This window comes from Aplidium turbinatum, chromosome 4 (assembly GCF_918807975.1).
Source record: "Aplidium turbinatum chromosome 4, kaAplTurb1.1, whole genome shotgun sequence".
Lineage (NCBI taxonomy): Eukaryota > Metazoa > Chordata > Ascidiacea > Aplousobranchia > Polyclinidae > Aplidium > Aplidium turbinatum.
This window is the reverse complement of record NC_137475.1, coordinates 27,321,946-27,344,901: the sequence shown is the minus strand read 5'-3', so window position 1 is coordinate 27,344,901 and position 22,956 is coordinate 27,321,946. Positions and strand designations below refer to the sequence as shown.

The 22,956-nt window shown below is 38.9% G+C and overlaps 1 protein-coding gene across 5 annotated transcripts in view; it reads left to right on the top strand.

Annotated features, from left to right (window-relative positions):
* Positions 1-20,582, top strand: part of LOC145768197 (bromodomain adjacent to zinc finger domain protein 2B-like) — a 37,854-nt gene extending 17,272 nt beyond the window's left edge. For 4 of the 5 annotated variants that reach the window (XM_082579681.1, XM_082579679.1, XM_082579680.1 and 1 more), the window contains 23 exons: positions 614-719; positions 984-1,100; positions 1,405-1,547; positions 2,059-2,166; positions 2,377-2,561; positions 2,783-2,900; positions 3,078-3,149; positions 3,579-3,692; positions 4,285-5,389; positions 5,706-5,825; positions 6,279-6,382; positions 7,077-7,126; positions 8,770-8,848; positions 9,210-9,531; positions 10,139-10,297; positions 10,556-10,660; positions 11,141-11,265; positions 12,080-12,333; positions 12,684-12,807; positions 13,477-13,679; positions 13,948-14,232; positions 14,498-14,641; positions 18,138-20,582. In XM_082579681.1, coding sequence (XP_082435807.1) covers positions 614-719; positions 984-1,100; positions 1,405-1,547; positions 2,059-2,166; positions 2,377-2,561; positions 2,783-2,900; positions 3,078-3,149; positions 3,579-3,692; positions 4,285-5,389; positions 5,706-5,825; positions 6,279-6,382; positions 7,077-7,126; positions 8,770-8,848; positions 9,210-9,531; positions 10,139-10,297; positions 10,556-10,660; positions 11,141-11,265; positions 12,080-12,333; positions 12,684-12,807; positions 13,477-13,679; positions 13,948-14,232; positions 14,498-14,641; positions 18,138-18,312 — 4,317 coding nt within the window. In that variant the 3' untranslated portion in view covers positions 18,313-20,582. The remainder of the gene's footprint in view (positions 1-613; positions 720-983; positions 1,101-1,404; positions 1,548-2,058; positions 2,167-2,376; positions 2,562-2,782; positions 2,901-3,077; positions 3,150-3,578; positions 3,693-4,284; positions 5,390-5,705; positions 5,826-6,278; positions 6,383-7,076; positions 7,127-8,769; positions 8,849-9,209; positions 9,532-10,138; positions 10,298-10,555; positions 10,661-11,140; positions 11,266-12,079; positions 12,334-12,683; positions 12,808-13,476; positions 13,680-13,947; positions 14,233-14,497; positions 14,642-18,137) is intronic. The other variant, XM_082579678.1, reaches the window with a different exon arrangement.
* The last annotated feature ends 2,374 nt before the right edge of the window (positions 20,583-22,956 follow it).

Genomic DNA, 22,956 nt, shown 5'->3' with positions numbered 1-22,956 from the left:
AGATCGACCTTTCCATTGGTCTATATCTCACTTGTGTCCAACCGAAATACGTCTCTGTGCTAAAATTTATGCTTGTATTACGAGGGGCTGAAACTATAGCACATTAAAGTCTGCCTGTTTTGCATGATACCAAAGACTGGTTACTCTTTTGCAACCTTTTTGTGTAGTCTAGGAAATGTGCCAATCTTGCATGATAAAAGAATAGACTTTCGGTCCAAATGTCTGTTAAACGTATTAAAAGTTGGTGGAAACTGCCAGCCAAAAACAATTACCTGGTAAAATTGAGATATAGTGTTTCTATTTTGAAGTAAAACTAAATATATGACGTAACAACAGGGCCGCAAAACATTTCAACTGGTCCGTGTTAGGGCCGCGTGTTTGACATAACTAGTCCGTAACCTTCTTGATGCGCTATCCTGTTGTGTTCAAACTCCGGCTAAGTTTCCAATCGGTTCGAAGGGTTGAGTGCTCTACATTTCAGAACTTCACTGCATATTAGTTTGTGTGTCAATACATTAATACTATTTTGATTCATCATCGGTTACTTGGGGGCGGGGGAGGGCTGGGGTTAATTATTGAAGATATGTCAAACTTAATGGCATTTGTTGAACAGGAGCAACGGCAACTGGCAATGAAACTGGCACGTGAGTTGAAAATGCCTGTTGAAGACATGTGCCTGAACAACCATCGAACCATGCCCAAGCTGGAGCCCCTGCAAGGTTTGTGTGGTATTTTGATGCATCCTGCTGGGTGGAAGCAGTCCTTGTTTCTTGTGGATCATTTTCTGGGTTGCCCTGATTATATAAATTGTTTCTGCAGTGAGTAGGGCTAGCTAGTATCTTTACAAGAGCCGGCTCTATGCATCTGCTTGCACGCTGTCGTTCGAACCGAGCAATGCTGTACAAAACCACTGTAAAATTTGCTTCGTGTTACCGCTAAAGAAGTTAGGTTTCCAAACTATATTAACATATCTTACATTGCAGGAACAGTAGCCGAGGAAGGCGACAGCAACCGGTGGTCCCAACTTAGCGGCACAGCCACAGCTGATGTTCTCATGGTCTTAGAGTTCGTCCACACTTTCAAAGACGCGATATTCGTTGGTTAGTATGGTGATTTGTCGGTTACTGTGTCGGGGTTCGAGCCTTTCGTCTGATAATGAAAAATTCACTTTTGAGACAGGGCTGCCCAAGAGTCACAGTTTCATGAAAAATAACACTGTAGGCTTATAGCGAAAAATGTTTGTAGTGCATCGTTAAATTGAAGGTTCAACCAAGTTTTTTTTAGTATCGTAAACAAAACAGTTGCTGAATGTGACACCGTTCCAACGTATTTTCTTTATATTTCGAGCAAAACAAACAAATTTTTCGTTTTGTGGTAACAAGTGAATATTTTGGTGTTCCACAGATGAGGACGTGATTCCTACGTTCGAGGTGCTCCAGCGAGGTTTGCTCAATGATTCCAAACATATCGATACCCTCGTGCAACTGACCATGGCCTTGTTGCATCAGTGTCTATGCGACCCTGGTGTGCCTGCTCCCGGCCCATGGGTAAGTACAGTACGAATCACATCCAGTTGCTGTGCATGACCCACTGAATGACCTTCATGCCATTATTTCTGGCCATGTTGCTCTTTAAACTTGAAAGCAGCGGATTTGTTACAATACGTGTTGTTGGATTGTAAGGCATAGCTGTTGTGTTGAGATAACTTTTATATTACTTGATTGTTGTGATTTGTTGAACGAAATCAAATGTCAACTTGCACAAACAAAAGTTCTACTTAGAAGATAGTATTGTTACTCAATACGCATGCTTCAATAATGAAGGCCACTGATCTTGAGTTAATATTTCATATCAAAATAAATGCATCCAATATTCATTATGTAATGAGTTTTCACAGTTTTGGCCATCGTGACACAATGTGTCACAATCTTCACATAAATTCGACAACCAAGCTTCAGCTTTGATCTAACATTGGCGTAACAGTTGCAAGCGTTGGTAGTATGTGGCGCTTCACTGCAACAACATTTATAAATACTTTCAAGCAGTGATTGTTTACAGTTGCACTGCCTTGTCGGGGTTAAAGTGACAGACGTTGACGTGAGCAAAGGAAATTATTCTGAGATTTTGCGGCTGTTTTTATGGGCGAGAAACGGGAAAAAAACAGAGGTGAGCGAAACTACCGTTTCTTTGTGTAAAAAACTATACAGTCATTGGTAGTGTAAATGAAGATCGTTGCTTGCACGGTGGCTTTAGCTTTTCATTTCAAAATTGTTGCTTTCTTGTTTGGATGTTCACTGAACACCCAGTTTATTTGTTTGACGGATTATATTTGATTCCTACCTCGCTTCAATGTCTCACATCTTCTCTCAACTGCAGGTTGCCAGGCTTCTTGAAACAGAACCCTTTCCCTCACTTACTGCAGATCAGAAGGCGAGCACTCTGGCCTTCATGGTCAACGAGTTGGTATGCAGCGCTCCCATATGCTCCGATATAGAGAAGCATTTGGATAACTTGGTCACTTTACGCCGCGACAAATGGGTGGTTGAAGGCAAAATACGACAGTGAGTGAAATAGGAACATTTTCTCAATCCAAACGTCACCCACCCAAGAAATTCTCTTAAATCAAACGCAAGATGCAGAATGATTTCGGTCGATATTAACCATTGTCAGTTAACCAGTGCTGGGCTGGCAAGTTACTCCCTTGTTGATTGTCAAAATCACCTCGAGAAACAATGTAGTTTAGTAAGAGAACGATTATAACATTAAATCTGATTCCTCGCAGGGCACGCATAGAAGAGGCCAATGCTGGGAGTGATGCGGGCTCTCCTTCTAAAAGTGTAAGCAAGCACAAAACCGATGAAGATACGGAGAAGGAGGACTCTTCTAAAGATGATGATTCGGTAAATTGATTCCAGGTCTTAATCGTTCGACCACAGAAGCAATGTTTAATGCACAACCATTTCGTTGTCAGTTATGTGACTTCAACATGCGTCACGTGAAAAAGTAAAAATAGGACCTATAATCCTATATACTCTTTCAACAAAGTTGCACTACTTCAATACTACTTTATTTTACAGGCCACAGGAGAAAGTAAACCCACCTGCAGAAGTGACACTCTCATTCAAAGAAAAATGAAGAAATTAACCAAAGTAAGCATATGGTACTTCACTCAGCAACTGAGCACGCGCACAACCTTGGGTAGAATTCAAAACCTTGTAACATGAAAAAATTTGGGAAGTCACTGTTTGCTATCGGATAGAATTGATTAAACAAACATACAGAGTGGCAGTTCCAAAACGTTTTGCTTTTGACTTTAATTTAATTGAATGACAAACTTAATGCTTTTGAAATTCATATACTAACCATTAAGTTCCACTCATTGCAGATACTGCCTTCATTTTTTTGCTATAAAAATTGGCGAAAATACAGCAGAGCGCAATTGTCCTTTATTAAAATTTTTGAAGTTCTCAAAATGGTTAAGACGAATCACTTCGGCTGGTAGTTATCGCAGTACAATCAGCGCATGCTTTAACGGGAGTACTCTGAAGCAAGCATTTAACCTCGTAATGATCTTGCAGGAACACCAGTCTTTCAACGAGCGAATGTACCGAAGCTCGAAGCCCCTTCGTTCTTTGGAAATCGGCCAAGATCGTTACAAAAGAAGATACTGGGTACTGGCCCACATGGGAGGGGTAGGTTGTGCGTTATGTTGATGTGACATTGCGTTGTTTTGACTGAAACAAGATAAGGGTTTATATATACATAATAATTAGTTCTGTTACTAATTCACAAATTAATTCATAAGAAGTGAATTAATATCAATGTTTTTTGGGGCAGTCTTTATTGTACCCCATACAATCATGTGTTGCTTTGAGAAAGAGGCTTGGCTTTCAACCAATAAAATCTTGTTAGTCACCCTGCTAGGCTAGATGTACAAAAACGCTCGCCACTACACAGAGTATTATAAATTGAGTAGACGTACATGCTGGAAGGAAGACGGTCTGGAGACAGGGATTAGTTATCCTACTCTCATTGCTGCTCTCGACCAAGTGCAATGAGATCTTATATCTAACCTTCACTTTTCTAGTATAGAAACAATTTTTATTTTTTTACCACACACGACAATGTTGAGCAAGGATCGTACTCTTTACTTCATCAATCCGTGTTTCCTCCAAGTGTAGTCTTGTATTGAAAGGAGGACAAGGAGAGCCAGAAGCTAATTATGATGTAAGTTGTCAAGTTTGTTAACAATAAGCAACATCATGTTTTTGCTTTGCTTTCCAGGTGTACGTTGAGGGGCTTGAGAGTGGACAATGGTATGACAATGAAGAGAAGGAAGAAGAAGAGATAAAGGAAGTTGTTGCTGTGAAAGTGAAACGAGAAGCGATAGAGCCACCCACTGTAATGGCTGATGAATCAAACTTAATGTGTTTATCCGAAGCTGCTCTGTTACGAAGTAACATGGAAAAGCAAGCTGCCAAGTCTGAACTCAAAGTAAGCGACAATGTCAGCCACATGCAGCCAATCTACGATATCACACAAGACATCAAAGATCACCTTTCACAAGCCAGTCAATCCTTCAACAAATCCTTGGCTCAAAATACGTCAGCTAGTCTACATTTGAACGGCCTCGATCAGCATACAAACGCATTGTCTGTGCCTTTTGGCGTGAAAAGTGATTCACAAGCAACACCCAACGATCCTGTGCCCCATTCTATGGCTGCCACGTCTTCCTGCCAACCTTGCAATAAAGTTGAAATACCGTCAACATGTAGTACGGCCACCAACAGTGCGGTTCAAGCTGCTTCAAATGTATCTACTTCCTTTTCTTTGCCCCATACTGCTCATAATGATGCTGGAAGTGATGTAGTCAAAGCTGAAGCACTGTCATCAAATAGTAACCAATATCCACTCTGCTCATCTACCAATCAAAACGATCAAAACGATGTTGGTCAGATAGTTAGCACAAAAAACTCCTCTTCCTTCGATTCTATGTCTTCATCTAAAGATCAAGAGTTAATTTCCTCAACTGATTTAAAACATTGCCCAGCATCCAGTGATGGTGAACGCGTAGGTTCCGGTCTTGCTGAGAGTGGAAGTGCATCCGCACCCTCAGATTCTAAGCAACCAATTCTCACTCCTCACCCTACATCCGAAACCACATCCAAACCTCCCATTGAAGATAAAAGCTTAACTAAAATTATTTACGCGTGTGACCCTCATGCGGAATCTTCCTCACAGAATCAACCGTTTAATCAAGCTTCTAAGGAGGAGCAGAAAGAAAACAGAAATGACAAAGATACAGAGAAGAAGGAAGACAGTGTGGAGGCTGCTGCAAGAGCCATTGCTGCAAAAGCAGTAGCATCCACATCTCACCTTCTTTTTCCTCGTAAGTATGCATTCCATGATGTCAAATACAAACAACACATTATTAGCTTACTTCATAAAGTTGCTATTACTACCACGTCGATAATGTTGTCGTAGCATCTTATGATCTGCCCCACCTAACCAAGAGTATTCTGTACTTTACGTTTTTAAACAAAATAGAAAACTTGATGTTGGCATTTTTAAAGAAGGTTTATGCAAAACTGTCCAAAGTAGTAAATTTGTCAAATTTTTGTGTATGCCTTGTGTTAATATTTCTTATTCAAAAGTATATTTTCGTCTTTGATTTGTAGCAATATTAAGTAAGATTCTTGTTTCAGAAGCCATCAAATCGAATTGCGATGTCATAACAACTCATTTCACGTCATCTTCAGCCAATAGTAACAAGGAAAGCTTAGAGAAAGGGTCTATCTGTGAAACGGAAAAAGAAACTTTGACCCGTGAGCATTATTTTAAGAGCTGTTACAATACAATTACTTTTACCCCTTTCTTTGAAAGCGCGCTTGGCAGCAAGGGATGTCATGTCCGTTGAACGGTCTTCGTGTAATTGGTAATTTTTGCTCTGGGTAATTCTTCTTCTTGTAAGAGTTTGTAGTGACATCAAGCTTTGTTTAATTTCTTGCAATCGTAGTTTCCTATATGCTTCATGAGCCTGTGGTTGCAGGTGATCGTGATTTTTTTTAGTAATCATAAGAGTGAGGGGGGTAGCTTTTACGCATTGATTATTAGAATGATCTAACCACTGTTGTTGTTAGGCACTTAGTAAAACATACTGTGAAGCTAACAGATATTCGCCACCTATTAAGATGAACCTACAAACTCATTTGGTTATTTCAACCCTAGCGATGTAGCAAAGCCGCTAAAATCTTCATAAATTTGTGTTTAACTTCCAGTTGAATCCGTTTTCGAGAACATTCCTGGACTAAGCAACCACATGGCTAAAGCTTTACAAAGCATCGGCATTGACGCTACCAACCTATCCCAACAACAGCTGAAAGTAAGAGACTTATTTAATTAATTGCGTGGTTCGTCACTTGACATTGAAATGATGCGAGAACTTTGAATATTTTAACATTGTTATAAATTAACAGCACATCAAAATAATATTCGACCATAAATGTCTTCCATTTTACTTAATTGCATTAAATGTAGTGATTATTCACTAAAATCCTTGAAAAAGCTGCTCCACCTTTTTTGGGGGTCATCCCAAGGTCATTCAAGTAAAATCAATAATAATTTTAATTCCATTTGAATAAGAATTGTATCTAGCACGTTTTTGTAATAGCCTAGTAATAGTATTTACTGTTCAGTTTTAATTGATTGCATTGTTAACACCTTGAAAGATAGGGCCGTTCTTTTCTGTGGTGGCTTATGCCAAAGCATAGACATTGGACGGGTTTCATCGCAACTGAGCTATCTTCTCCCTGCAAGCAAACTCATTTATCTTAAGGTTGCTGCAATTTGGGAGACCTTGTGTAGATTTTCTCGAATGATGTACGTGTCCAATAACAAAGCTGGTTTCTTGAGCTTAGCAGTAATAAATAAGATCATGGAAAACTAGAATTGATTTTTTGATCAGTGTTGATCTGTGCTTAAAAATATTAAAGCGCGCAGGTTGCACAAATCATTTATTATCATTATTTATTATCGATGTCCCTTGTAGCATTGTTCACCGGGATTTGGTGTTTTAGGCTCTCATGCATATCAAGGACAATGAAGGCTTGGAAAGATTCGTGCCTCAGTAAGTATTTGTTTCCTTGTAACCAGATTGCCTGCTTGTTAAACTGCATCAGCTCCAGTGGCTTGTCAAAGCTAGAGGAGGTGCACCGTCATACGTTGTATCTAGATGCTGGGAGGCTTCCAATATACTGTCGGATGTATTGTACCATAAACCGAGAGGTCCAATGTTGTTCTCTCGCAATTGCATAAATTCAACAAACATCAAGCTTTAAAAAGTCGTAATATTGATCCCGCCAAGCAAATTCATTAAATGATTACAAAAGATGTATCAATCCACACTTGCATTATCACCATATTGCTACTTTACTGTAGACACTGTGCAGTTCCTTCCACCAAATCCCACTGAACTTCGAAATGGACACGCCAACATTTGAATTGTAGTCAGTCAAGAGTCAGTCGATCTTGCTATACTTTTGTGTACACAACCAGACGTTTATTGATTGATATATCGGATGCACAGTTGGCATTATTGTGTTGAAAGATCCGCTGCTTTTTTTCGCTGAATTCTTATCTCTTGGGTCGCTCGGACGTATTAAACGTCTCAGGAAGTCTTCGGAAATTTGCTCAGTAAATTGTCGTAAGGTTGTGCAAGCTTTTATGTCTATTTTGTTAAACACACATCGTTAGCGTAGGAAACTGCTTAATCTGGTTACTTGTAAGCTCAGCCAAATGCCATTTTCTTTTATAATTTCTGGCCAGCTGGTAGGGTTTTGACTGAGAATGTACTTGTGGTAGATTAGTCAGGTCTTACATGTTTTGTATTCCAACGGATGTTCGTACAGATCAATCAAGATCTTGAACTATCTTGAAAGCCATGATCGTTACTTGTCACTGTGAAAAGATACATTATGTCAACTGAAAAAAGCTGAGAGCTATGTTTTTGACGAATCACCAAAGCGTTGTTTCGTAAGTTATGCATACATTGCAGTGACATATGGTAGAGCACTGCTTCTGTTTTGAACTGGAGTGCAGCAGCAACGTTTGTGACTTCTATGCATTTGATAGCTTCGTAGGTTTGCAATCAGTTTTGTGGACAAATGAACAAATAATAAGATCAAGTGCAGTGTCAGGTGAACAGCTCAGGTCAAAGAACGGTCTCGACTCAGTAGCACTTAGCGGATGTAACAGTTGTAGTTGTGAGTCTTCATCAACGGAGACTTGAAATCGTCAACCTCGTTGCATGACACTGTCAGTAGTTTCAAATCCGTACAAGTATATGAAAATACCAGGATTAATTTCATCAAGATGTTATCTCAGTTCAAGTTATTTCTTCAATTCTCTCCGAGAATGGCAATTCCGTGTTCGACAATACCCCTCTTTGGTAGACCGGGCTCTTTGGAATTTTCATGAAAGTCACTAAATTCATGATACTTTTCTGAACTGCCAAGAGGAATGAACTCTTGACTAACTTGAGAAATTATTATACATGGTATAGAAGACTGGCGGATTGCATCATGAGCTGATTTGGGTTGCTTGGCAACATCTTTTAGGATTACTTTGCGCTGGCAACAAATTTATTGCACCAAACTTAACTTCTCAAAGACACATGTTTGGTTGATGTAACATTAAAAGTGTAAAAAAGGTAAAGGTTAGACATCATTTTTAACAATAGCTTTATTGTAATTTTGTAATGTTTTGTTTCAGGAAAGGTGATGAAGCAGGTGCCAACATCAGTCAAGACATAACACAAGTCTGCAAGTCTAAAGAAGAAGCGACTACAAAGGTCGATCCTTGCTGAGATATCTAACTTAATCGTCTCGTTTTCATTCAGGGGTTTGCATTAAATTGGCTTGTGGTTGTGGATAAAGTTGTATAAGGTCTGTGTCAGAGATTCGTGTGTAAGTCCTTGAATCATAGTTTAATGCAGCTGAAGGAGATCCTAATGCAGAACCACACCTCATGTCAAACGCTCATGTTTTGTACACTAATCGAGTGACATAAACTGAAAGCAATTCATGTTTGCACCTGTTTCATAGTTGTTGAAATGTTACAATCTGATGATAACCATATTGCTGCTCTTCTTTATCTACAGGTAGGCGGTAGGCCAAACCGAGTTTATTTATTTTCCAATACTGTTTCTATAGGCGACCAACGAGCAAGACCGACCAATTGACTTATCTAAGCCCACTGTTACTCCTGCCTCTTCTGAAACGTCTTCGAAGTCTAATTTCATGCCACTGCTACCAACTCTAATTGACAAAATGCCCCACATCAAACCCCAGTCTTTGGATGACCCTTTGTTCCAGGGGAATCCTTTGACTCATATGTTTGATCCCACCATGATTATGATGTCAAAACTTAACCCAATCATCAAGGCAGAATTTGACCGCATGCACTTCCCAAGCAACGATGCAATCGTCAGTAAGCCAAAAGACGTGAACCATGAACCATCTGCTGTCCCAAAAGGTAACTTATAAAATGTGACGTAGGTGTGGTTTCCAAATAGAATGGCGTTGACAGAAAAGGATATTTTGCTTTATAAATTGGAAATATGCATCGATAAGGTTTACATCGGCGACACCAAGTTAATGTCGCTGTAGCTGAGGTCATGGGTTTACGTGTGTGTATGATGCCCGCTTGCGTTTGCGCAACTAACTTTCAGAAGTTTACAGTCAACCACATTCATCATCATCATCACATATCGAATTTATTTTTCACACTTTTACATTGTTTAAATAATAAATATAAATAATAAATCGTTGTTTTATCAATTGTAATCTTTACTTTAGCGCTGACTTGGTAATAAGATACTTTTTAGGCAAGAGCCTGCATGGACTTTAGAGAGTGTAGCTGAGAAATATCTTCGTAATTGTTCTATTCATTACCGTGGAAGATTGTATCCCTGTGTAATTTTTAACTTTCTGCGGTTACTTTTGAATCAATTTTATTGAGCTCAACTTGGAGTTACATTCGTTATTGCAGAAAGTTTTATTGAAGCGATGTTGAATGATTAAAGAAAACAATTAGAAACATTTGTTAATGGCAAATGGAACCTTTTATTTTTTACACTCAGAATTGAAGCGAGGATGGTGGAGAATTCTCTCTGAAGAGAAACTAGACGCTTTATGTGAGAGCTTGCACTCACGTGGAAGACGAGAGAAGCACTTGCATCGTGGCATCATAAAGTACAGGAAGTTCTGTCTGGATTCCATGGAGGTCGCCAGTAGTTCAGGTGGTCCAGAGTTTTGTCACTGTTTTCGTTAATTAAACATTGTTTGCCTCCAAGCGACAACAAAGCAATGTTCTCGTTGCATCACTGTTTATCGCATCAGATACAACGTTTGTGATGTGTGTATAGATTAGGCTACTTTGAACTGGTGTTACGTTGATTTATTGGCAAACTAAAATCGCGTATTGTTTATTGACGTCACGTAAAGTACTTCTCATTATTGCTTGCGAAACAAATCCTTGCTAAACTGTCTGTTTGCAGGATTTCAGTTTGGTGCTGGCTCAGAGAGCAGTAAACAAACTACAGAAGAAAATGAACTATCATCAACTGACGCGAGTGATGAGGAAGATACACAACCGCCAAAACGTATGAAAAATATCATTGCTGCTCAATATATCAGCTTCAACTTTTTTGGCTTCCGGACACATAGTGGTGTGCATCGACAGATGGTAGTTTTTAGATCGTAGCCTGTTCAGTCAAACAAAAGTACTTTTCTTCCTTCTTGTGGCACTTTCCAAACTTCTTTGGTAAAATTTAAATAATACCATGAAGCACTAGGTCTTTTGGTTGTCGCAATCCGCTTACATTTTGCTCACTCTACAAACATATACGGATCACCTACTTCGCTTACTTCTCGGTCACGTTTGTGGTTCCATGGATGAGTGCGTTGGTTAATCAAACTTCTAAAAGCCACGAGAAAGTTGTAGTGACGTTCCACTGTGTTGCCGTTGTTTGACTAACTTGATATGCTTCTCTCCCCACCAAAGATGCATAACAATATGCATTATAACATAACTAACTGCATAATTCTGTTTCATTAAAGCGCTTTTGTTACTCCCTATGCAGAAACGATGAACGTGGAACCAAGGTTGGAATGTCCGACTGAAACGGCGTACCAGATTGAGATGGAAAGTTTGAGACAAGTGGAGGAGCTTGCAGACAGATGCCTGGCTGTCGGAATACTCGGCCAGGTATTGGTGTCATGACATGCTGTTCTTTTTTTGTGATGTTATAAAAATCGCATGATGCAGTCGTACCACCAACTCAATGGTCGACGAGTGAGTGCTTCTGTCACTGCTTGGTCGTGCCTCGTTTGCACCGGAGAAGTACTATGTTCTTTCCTGAATATGGAAATCCTTATCTCGTGGTTATAATGTGTGAATATGATACAAAACTTGAAAAGGTACAGTCCCTAGAAATGTTGGCTGTTGTAGAGCAAAATTCCTACTACTGTATTTAAAATCATATATTACGTATTTTGTGTTTTTGGACAGAATAAATTTGCTTTAACGCCGGTCATATTTAAAGGTGTGAAAAAGGTATTGTTTATGCACACTAAAGATAAATGTTCCAGTGGTTCGATTGCCCTCTTGATTTATAATTGTGCTGATGATGAGTTTGCGTTGTTTCTTTGTTCTTCGTGACGTAGCCTGCCTGAGGACCCAGACGTTTCACTCTTAATTGTCGCTTTTGCTACGTGCCGGAGCCGTTATGTGCGGAGAGACCATTTCCATTTCTGTGTTGAAATTTAGCATCGGTAAAGCAAGCGAGAGGGATGCCAGTACTCCTTTACGATATGTGTGTACTTCGGATTTGAGTTTAACCGTTGTGAAGAATCATAGGTATGTACAAAAAATCAGGTTTTTACCGCCACTTCAGACTCAATATATCAAAACAAATAAACGATTACAAGTTATGGTTTGACAGGAAGAAAGAGGGATTTTAAGCAAGCATTAAGCTTCTACTCTTGCAACCAATAATTTAATCTTGACTTCTTCGTTTTAGTCTTGGAAGGCAACACCAAAGCACAGCACAACTGAGCAAGATTTGGCCCACATTCCTTACCACTGCCCTGACGACTCAATGAAGCATGACTGGAGTTCACCAATCAGACACGACCCAAAAAGCGTGCTTAGCTTCATTGTCGATCTTCTCACTCTACTTGAGCTGTCCATATTAAGGATGTACTTAAAGCCCCCTCTGATAAGAAAAGGAGGCTCGTCGGAGTTCAGCAACTTACCTTCACTTTCCGAAGCAGGGTGAGTAAGATCAAATGCAATCAAAAGGTTTATTTTTCTTTAACTTTCAGCTTCCTTGCGCTTTTCATCGATTCCAAGTCAGCCGGCAGAGTCTGATATATTGTTTAATGTCTCATGATCAATATTTTGTTTTAAACTAAGTCACCTAATTCATCTCTCTCTCTCTTTCTCTCTCTCTCCATTTTCTTCAAAAAGTGCTTTATGAAATGAAATAATGGGTTTTTGCTGACAAAGACCCTAGGTCACGTTGGCTACGCCAATTTTGAATCGAACCACAGCAGCTTTCTCACATTGATACAACGTTGCTGTTGCTAAATGTTGAGTTAGCTCATTGAGATGCACTTGTGCAGGGCCGACGTTGCTGCTGGACTGAAGACGTGGCGAAATGCTGTTTCCACGGCAACAAGCGCCGCTCAGCTAGCAATGTGCATTTCCATGTTAGAATCGTGCATCGCGTGGGAAAAGACAGTAAAGGTAAGCACGACGCAACGATCACAGCCATCACATCAATCCATTTTTGCATTGATTCAACGTCTGTACCAGCATTTTTTTTGTTGTATCCAAGCTTTTGCATGGTGGTTGAAGATTTAGCTTAAGTGGACGAGAATGCAAGTCAGCCAATCTTCGTGTCCATCTTCAGGCATGCTTTTGAGTGTCTTGCTAAAGACAAAGCCGTATGCTCTTGGGTGGTGTCGAAGCGTCATACCAGGGCTTTCACCACAAACCTTTATTTTGGTGTTAAATCAAATACAGGCTAGTTATTACTATCTAAAGTAAACCCTTGAAAGCCTGTTTCACCTAGATGGATCATCATTATTTGGTATATATATTTTGGTGTTATGTGACTCAGTGACCTGTTCAGTGTTCAAGTGCTCAGTCTACAAGACCATCAACGGAAAGCTTAATAATGACGTATCGTGGAAGCGGAAATTACGGTTGTTTGAAACGAAATATTGGTAAATCAGTTCCAATTCACAACGATGCCGAATTAGTTTCTTTTCTAAACCAACATAAAAATTGCGTGAAAACAAAATATTTCGAAACGTTTTTATTTCGTCCATCCCAAGAGAGGGGTAAAGTATGTTGCATCCACTCTACAATGTTGGAGTTTTATGCATAATGCACTCGCGTTTTCGCTTCCAGTGCTCCGTTAAATCTGAATCAAGTCCAAAATTGAAAAAGAAGAGAGGAGAAAAGCGGTCGAGTTGTAAGCCCCCGGTGTCTGGTTCGATTAAAAAGAAGAAAACACAAAAAAACCTGGAATACACAAGTTTGGCTGACAGCGAAGATTCCCTTCATGACGCAGAATCTGCTTCGACTGACAGGAAGTCTCCTGAAAAGAAAAGGTTTAAATAAGATTTTTTTCCAGTTTTAAATTGTACTCTGCTTTGTCGCCATGCGAAAATATGTTGTCGTGAACCTTATAAAATGATAACTTGAATAAATTTATGTTTACTTCAAGCATTGTGAACGCGTAAGCTAACCTAAAAGGTGAGTCGATAATTTTACAACAGAAATTGTCTTTTTGCAACTGCTAGTTAGCAAGTGACGTCATGCGTTTGTGGTGTTATCTATTACCATGTATTGACGGCCAATATTTCTACTTTGGGGCAGTGAACATCACCATGTCAACTCGTTGAACGAAGATGATTACCAGAGCGATGACTCAGCATTATTGCACGGCGAAAAATTGTGCGACTCACCACTTTCGGCAGAGAAGAATCCTTTGATCGGTTGCCATGGCGACGATCTGAGCATGGACCGTGCGGATCATGCTGCCGGGCCAGGAGAGGACGAAGAAAAAGTGAAGAAGAAAAAGAAGAAAAGCAAAAGAAAAAATAAAGACAAAGATAAATCCGATAAAACGAAGAAAAAGAAATCGACTAGTGCTTCTCTCAAGTAAGCACTTTGTATATTTCCAGGTAACCTTACCTTCATTACAACACCTATGAAAGCGAGTATCTGGATGAGAATCGCTGGTATTTCCTTCCGTTCGTACTGCACACGTTTTTTAACTATTGCTTTACAAGTAGATACTAGTGATGTAGCCAAAAACTTTAATACCAAGTAAAAATTAATTATTTTGTTAAAATCGTTGCGCAGCTCACCCTTCTGACTGTTAACATTTAAGGCATTGGATTGAAGATTTCACATTTGCTTTTAGGGAACTCTTGCAAGACCTGCAGAAGCATGAGATGGCTACTTGGTTCCTCTTCCCCGTTGACTTAAAGCTGGTTCCGGATTATAAGAAGTTCATAAAGCGACCAATGGACTTTAGCTTGATTGAGTCCCGGATGAAACGGGGAAGGTGAGCCTCGGTTTGCTAACTTAACCTCAAGTCGTTCATGTTCGCATCGAATCAGACGCTGTGACGATGCTGGAAACTCGATAAATGTTATTCCAACAGTCAGTGCCGGTCTTAGGGTATTGCGGGCCCTGTGCGGAATATGTTTTGCGGGCCCCAAGGACAATGATCCAATTCAGTAACGTATTTAGAAACGGGAGGGGGGTGTTGACGGCGTGCTCGCTGAAGGCGACACCCAGCGGCGGGCGGTCTGGGGGGCCTCCCCCAGAAAATTTTGAAAAATTACTTTGAATTTGGTGCATTCTGAGAGCATGTTCAACAAAAATTTGGGTATGAATATTACTGTAAAATGGTGCTGTCCGGTGGCATAGCAAAAGGATAAGATCATGTTTTCTTGGTCATGTTTCAGAAATAAAGCTAAGTCTCTATGTTTTCTTGTTGCTAATTCCTGGCTGAGATATTTGAATGTTTGGTAACTAGCTCTTTTAATGTAGTTTCATTTAAAATTAGGCAAACTTTGTTTTAGAGACATAGGTTGATCGCTTTTTTGCCAGATTATTACAGTTTTATTATTGATTAATTTTGTCCTTGGTTGATCAAAAAACGATCTTATTCCGGTAAGCCACTAACTTTTATGCTTTAAAGTTAACCCATAGTTTAGAAAATGTAAACAGACGTCATACATCTCGATGAGTATCAGACAAAAAGCTTTAAGACGGTGAACTTACTTCATTTCTGATATATTCAAGTTTTGTATAACGAACCACTGTAATCAGCTATATATAAAAGATCAGTGCAATTTTTCACAACTGTGGATATTGCAATGTTTCCATGGACTGTACGAGTTAGCTGCAGACTACTATGGATACTAAACAGCTGTAGAGCATTATAGATCCTATACCATACTAATTTAGTGTTGATTAGAAAGCACAAAACACTGAAAGCATAATTTTCAATATCGTGACATCACACGCGTTCCAAGGGGGGAGGGTGTAACTCCCAAACTCTCACTTGGCTATGCTACTGATCCAATTTGATTTAAGAAAATCGGTTTACTTTTACTTGGTTGCATAAATATGCATACAAAGCATGATTGAAAATACATCAAAAACACAATGCTCAACTTTCATGAAATGTGTGCATATTGTTTTATGGGAATATTTAAGCATGAAATATAACAATGCAAAAGAAACAAACCCAACCAAATGTACCTGTGCAGCAACCAGCAAGGACTCCTTATTATGCTTAAATTGGTCGGAATCCATCTGAACTCAGAAGTAGGTACTTAGATTGAAGTTATTTGAAATGCTTGCAAAATGTCCAGCAGGTTCACTTCAGAAAAAGTTTTTACTAAAACTGCTGGCTGCCAAACTCAAAGTAACCCTGCAACTGAAGATGGGCAATATTCTCTGTCAGAGTCAGTTTCTATACAGTGGCAGAGCAGCATTTAATTAAATTGTTTGCCTCATTCCTGCAAATGCAAGTTAAAACATAATCAAGCAGGCTAGAAATGGATTCGTACATGAAACTAAGCCACAACAGGCAAGACAACAAGGGGAAATTTTGAATACGAGTGAAGGTGTTATTATTGAAGACATCGTGCATCAAGTACGTAAACCATGCAATCATGCATCTTAATACTTTGCGGTGAAATACCTCATGTTATACAAACAAACATATTGAAAAATAAATACAGCTACTCAATCCAAGGAAAAAAGCACATTGAGATGTATATCTCAATTTATAAGTTAAATATGAAGTATCATATATAACATAATAAAAAAATGAAAACCACTGCACTTGCTATTTGCATGCCACATCTAGTAGCTCAGAGTAAAGACATGTTGTAAAACAAGTTTAAGGTTATGGTATAGCGCACACTAAGCATGCCATGTAGTTCATTAGGGCTATATAGTGAATGATGTAAAATACATGCAAAAATGCTATGGCCAGGGCCGTTTGAGAAAATATTTATCTGGGATTTCTTATCATCAACACCAAATTTAACTGAATAGACATTTTGTACGCACACTAGCTCTTCGAGCAAAGACTTGGCGTTTAGGTCATTTGGGTAAAAATTAGCCAGCACATCACATTTAGAGGAAATCGAGCATTTCTGCTATTGATCTAACATCATTGCAAGCAGCTGGAGTTTGAATAAGGCAAAGCTGACCTCAGAATTTAGTGGAATTAATCTGTTACCACCAGTAGTGACATCATTTAAGATGTTGTCAAAGAAGTAGATTCACTGGTGTCATTACTGCATTTACTGCAACTAGTATATTTTAAAAACTTAGAAATTGAAGAATGCTTTGTATATTATAATTGCTCAACAACTCTTTTTTTAAATCCTTTTTTTCTTTGCTCCACTTTTACAATGATTAGGTATAGCTAATGGATAAATCACTAATGGTACTCTTTTATTGAGTTCAACAACCTTTGCTGGTACAAAAATGACATTGGTATATCATCAATCTTCTTCTTCTTGCTTATGAGACAGCAATTCGGGTAACATCTCCCAATTGTTGCAACCAGAGCAGTGTCTTCATATATCATCAATCAATCACAGGATATTACTATTCAGTGAAAAAAATCCAAGCAATGAATAAGTGTACAATGTAGCCTACTGCACAAACTGTATTATACATATCTAAATGCAATAACAAGTAGCCTATATTAAGATTTAAAAATTGTTTAGGTTGGGTACTACAGAGTAATCAACTTGAAACAATTTGAAAAGATCCGGGCCCCTTAAATGTTATTTTTCAACCCATGGCATAACAATGACATTTTAGTACCGTACTGTACTGGAAGTAACATGTATCTAAACACAGTTGCCACAAGATTGAAAATTCTGGTTTCTGTTGTCACTGAGCAATGTTAAACATTTGGTAGCCTACATGGCGTTTTGAAAAAACCTGGGCCCTTCAATATTAGATTTTAAAAATTACATGCATAGGATATAATAATGATAGTTTAATACTGGAAGTAACATGCATTTAAATTTTCACAAGAGTTAAGTTTCCTGAATTCATAGAATATTAAGTGATTTGATACATGGTGTTTTAAAAATCCGGGCCCTTTAAATGATTAGTTTTAAAACTACATATCATATATATGGCATAATAACAATGGTTTTGTATAGAAACTAACATGTATTCTATTTAAATGCAATTGTCACAAAACGAAATTCTGTTGTCACACTGCCATGTTAACTATTTGGCACATGGTGAAATGTCGTGGGGGGCCTAAAAGCATGCAAAGGTGGCCCGACGCGACAATTTCAGCACTTGCCTCACCCTAAAGCCGTAACTGACTTCAAGGATACCGGTACTTGCTTGGGAATCGAATTGAATTTTTTCCATTGGACATGACAAATATTACCGCATTTTCTGAGTAAATTGCGGGCCCCCTAATTTGCGGGCCCTGTGCGATCGCACGGTTCGCACACCCCAAAGACCGGCACTGCCAACAGTCATAACTTTCGTATGTATTGCAGATACAAAACTGGCGAGCAGTTTGCAGAAGAAGTTCGAATCATTTTTGACAACTGCCAACTTTTCAATGAAGATGATTCTCCCATTGGAAGAGCCGGACACACCATGAGGTCATACTTTGAGAACAAATGGGCAGAACTGGAAAAAAGTTTAGACTTGACTGAAGAATTCGCGTGACGTCTGCTTAACTTAGGAATGACGTAATGTTGCAATTATTTTTTACTTATGCAAACAAAGTTCCGGTTGTCATGCGGAAAAAACTGTCCATCTTGGAACCACTAGAAATTAACGAGTGCTCTCCACCACATGAAGAGCTTAGGCAACTACACTTCACACGTTCTTTCCCAACACCTAGTTTTAAATTTGATGTGAATGTTTTCTATTATTTATTTTCTTTTTATGACTGATAATGCTTTGTTGAGTTACATCACCTGTCCTAAACAGTAGTGGGGCCACATTTATAGCGGCATGTATGCAGTATAGTGGAATGAAGTGGTCACAAAACAACGAAAACGAAGTTTTTTGACACATTTATTCATAACCCACAAAAACAAGCTTTCGTTTAACATTCCCAATCTATTGTATTTCATTATTGAACAGTGCAGACATTACTTTTAACAAAATCAATGTTTTTGTAATCAATAAATGCTGTTTTTAGCATTTTTCTATGGATCTAGCCTATACTTTAGAACTCGATTTTCCTTGATATTCAAGCACATTTGCTTGAGCTTTGGCAACAAAGTGAACGCGTCTTTCAGCTTATTTGTTTTGTCAAAAAGCATTCACTTCCGCATACCTTAATTCTTACGGGTATTTTCATTAAGGGTAACAATACTGTATGTTCTATAACGAAAATTAATTTTCGGTAGGCCTACCGGTACATTTTCGGTTGTGGTGAGTGAGATGATGAGATTTTTTCCTACCATCATAGTTCAAAGCTCATCACTGGACTCCTCACAACAACGTCATGTTCGTTTGTTCTTTGCACTATATACTGTATGTTGTTGAATGAAATATGACTAGTACTATCACCATCCACCAACATGACTTCATGATGATCAGAAACGTGACTAAAAATGTCTTTAGCAATATCAGCAACAGATTTTTGGCAACGTTTTTGCTGGCTCAACGCTGGTGGGTGCATTAACAGATTAAGACGTGAACGAAAATTGATAAACACAATATGGTTCGCATTTCCAAGGAGCTCTAGGCTATTATAAAATAATAATGTTTTAATATAGTGCTGTATCTACTGCAGGCATGTGTTGTTGCCACCGACTGGTCAGGTCAGCTTTTGCTAAAAATTTAAGAAACACCAACCCAAATTACGTCCACTTATCAGTTTTTATCTGTGACCATCAATGAAGCTTGTTCGAAAACGAAAGTGCTAGCTACAGCACACGATGTACCAGCACGTCAATGAATGGGGAGGTGGCAAAATCTTGTCATGTTTAAACCGTACATGAAATGTTTGTTGGAAAGGTACCTGAGCATGTTGATCACACCACCCAGGCTGAGGACGTAAATCACAGAATTCATCGACTATTGTATATGCAAATTGTTGTCTTCATGTTTGAGCTGCAGCTTTCCGATAAAAAATCACTTTTGTTGTTTTGTGATTTTATTGGTAACCATTACGAATGAATTATATGTTACAGCAAGTGTGAACATTGATCATCTGATCATTTCAGTTAAAAATCAGATTGCCATATACCCGTTCGCCAGTCAAAATGAAAGGTTATAAACAAGCTCCACATATTGCTTTGGCTGTGTGTGGTAATTGTACCAGCATAACCTGCTGTGACCAGCTTGTGGTTGTTCCTCAATATGCACCTCATCATGTCAAACCTTCTCGTGCATACCCAGTAATGGCGTTGTAGCTTGCATTATCAAACATAATATCAACGCAACAAATCGTTGTTGCAGTGAATTTGCCGAAATCATACTTCTTTTGCATTGTCGTGCTTTTCTATGACGTAGTTCATTGTTGTTTTGAATTAATTTGGTCTTGCAGTGGGTGTTGTGTTGGTTTAACGTTAACTGACGCCGATTCACTGCAAGACTTGCAGATGTCGTGTGTAGTTGTACGTGCATCACTTTTCAATCATCCTACGTTGGTAAATTGCAAATTCCACCAATGCTGATCGATCTGAAGCATCCACTGCACCGTCGAGGCTGACGCGCTTGTGCACGTGCATTGGAGGCTTCAACCAGTGAAATATCCAGATCCACATCTGCAGTACGTTTTAGCAACAATTTTCTCCGTTTATGTTTTGTTCTTAGTGGTTTTACCGTAAATCAACGCATGATCGATCTAATTTTTTCTCCATTCTCTTGCTACTATGTAATTCCGATATCGTGCAGTTTGTCTTTTTCTTACGTCATACAGCATTGTGACGCTGTATTGTGAAGATTTCCAATAAAAGGATCACTTTTGTGCAAACAATTGATTCCGTTTGTTGAAATGTTGTGCAGCGATTATTATCCCGTCTTGCTGTTAAATTATAATTATCGACATGGAAGATGTCTTAAACCTAGAAGCTTGGAAATGTTGAATTAATCGACGCTTCACGAGAAATCCACTTTCCTTTCAATTGGAAGCTGCCTTTCTCAGTTCGAAAAGTTGTACCACCGTATTTATCATCTTCAGCTAACTGAAGATGATCTAGCAGATCAAAATCGATTTTCAAACTCAGTAAATATGCAAACAAAGTAGTAATTTGCATAAAAGTCTACAAGCCATAACCTGTTTTAGCACCAAGACTTCAGTTTTACCTATAATTTTATGTCGTGCTTTGCACCCAGGTTGAAGATTCGGATCCATAACATCCGACTTTGACTCTGCAATCCCTTTTCAACCCAGATCATCGTTAATTCCATAACAATTATGCAAAGCGCCATAAAGTTCAACTACCCGTACATAAACCAAATTTAAATAGTCTATTTCTGTTATGCACAGGATATGGTTAGCCTACACTTTGCCTATTAATTATCTTACTTGTTTTGCTTGCAACAACATTTTCACTTTTTTTTTCAAATGCGGTAGTCGGTTTATGTTGGACAGATTAAAAATGGGCGAGCTCCTTTTCCAGCAGGGACCGCTCTGGCTTTTTCATTCTCCATATGCGTCTGGTTCGTTGGATGTCGCCTCGTGATTGCGTCATAATGCCAGGAAAAGGGTAGCGTCAACTTTAGGTTCGGCGTTGGGGCCTGGGGGTCCTGTCGGAGTGTGGCCAAGCAATTGTCTTTTCTGGTGAGTCGCTGAGAAATGAAACGATCAAGTGAAAACAGCCAGTGCAAAACAAACATTCTATTGCAGTAACACGGCATTGTTCAATACAATGTCGACAGCATAGTTAGCCGTTCAGTTGGACAGGCAGTTTTTGAGTTTCGCATCCCGTAGTGTCAAGATATCCCTGAGTAAATGTAACAATTCTTTTTGCATTGTTTCATAATTATTTTTCATCTTTTCACAAAGAGCGATGGCAGCAATGTGCTTTGAAAATACCGATCCAAAATTAATTCCATAATAAACGTGTTTGGCAAGTGAATATTCTTCAGCGTGACAGACAAATTTGTTAAGGATTGTGCATTATCAAGTATAGTAAGTGGTAACCATAAACTAATTAGACTATAAGTATAGCCTGTATGTTCTTTTATAACTCTTTTATTATTTTATTCTTATCTTCAATTTTTCTGAACGTGTTGCGACCCTGCCAATTCAGACCTGTCACGCTCGACCGATTTCACTCTGGTTGGTTGGTTCCATTCCATTATCCTTCTCTCAGTCAGAGACAGAGTCAGAAATCAGAAATGTCAGATTCCATTTGTTGTGGTGAGTTGTGGTGTCAATTCAGATTTCAGACTGTCACTCTGTCTTGACTTCCATTTCTTCATAGAATCGTATGTTTGGGAACGTGCAAGCTGCAGAGCAAATTATAGCTGGACGGTATTTTAATGTATTTATGAATAGCCTACAGCCTAGCTCTGGAGTGGTACGGTACTGTACATCTACGGTACCGTATCATATTTGAATTGTTCTATTTAAAGTTTGTATTGTTCCATAGCAAAACGTTATAACTTCCAGTATCATCGAGGAATAAGTAGTATTCATTGAATACTGGACTAGCGTATAGCCCAAATGTTTACCGTACTGAATACTTGGAAAAATCAAGACAATAATTGCTTTTATGTTGCTTATCCAACTTCCGGACATCTTATGAGAAGATAAGGTTTTCATTACACTCGGACTTCGGCACTAACAAGGGTAGGGTAGCCAGTTTCTTTCTCTCTGCCACCTTTTTTTCAGCAACTATGCCCACAGAATTTATTGCACCCTGGCTAGAAGACTAGAGGTAAGTGATGATTATCAAAAACCAGCTTAAGCCAGGTATCAAACCAGGTTTTGCTACCGGTATCCCACTGCTGCAGTAAAGTTGGTCCCATACTTGATTCTAAATGTTGATAATAAGATCAGGCTATCATTATTTCATACAATAAGCCTTCAACATTAAGGAGAGTAAGGTGGCCCGTTTCTTTCCTTCAGCAACTATTTTATTACCCTTACCCTTTATTACACCCTATACGGTAGGTAGTAGAGGTGAGCGGTGTTTTTCAACAACCGACTTGAATTGGGAACCAAACCAGGTTTTCATTACTGGAAAGCCAATGCTTTATCCGCTGTGTCATCCTATACCGTATATATTATAATATTTTTCTGTCATTACGACAACATCCAGATTGCAGATGCAACACAACAGGCAGCAGCAATAAGACATGTGGTGATGTAGTCAGATGGTATAAATTATTTTGATGGGCCAT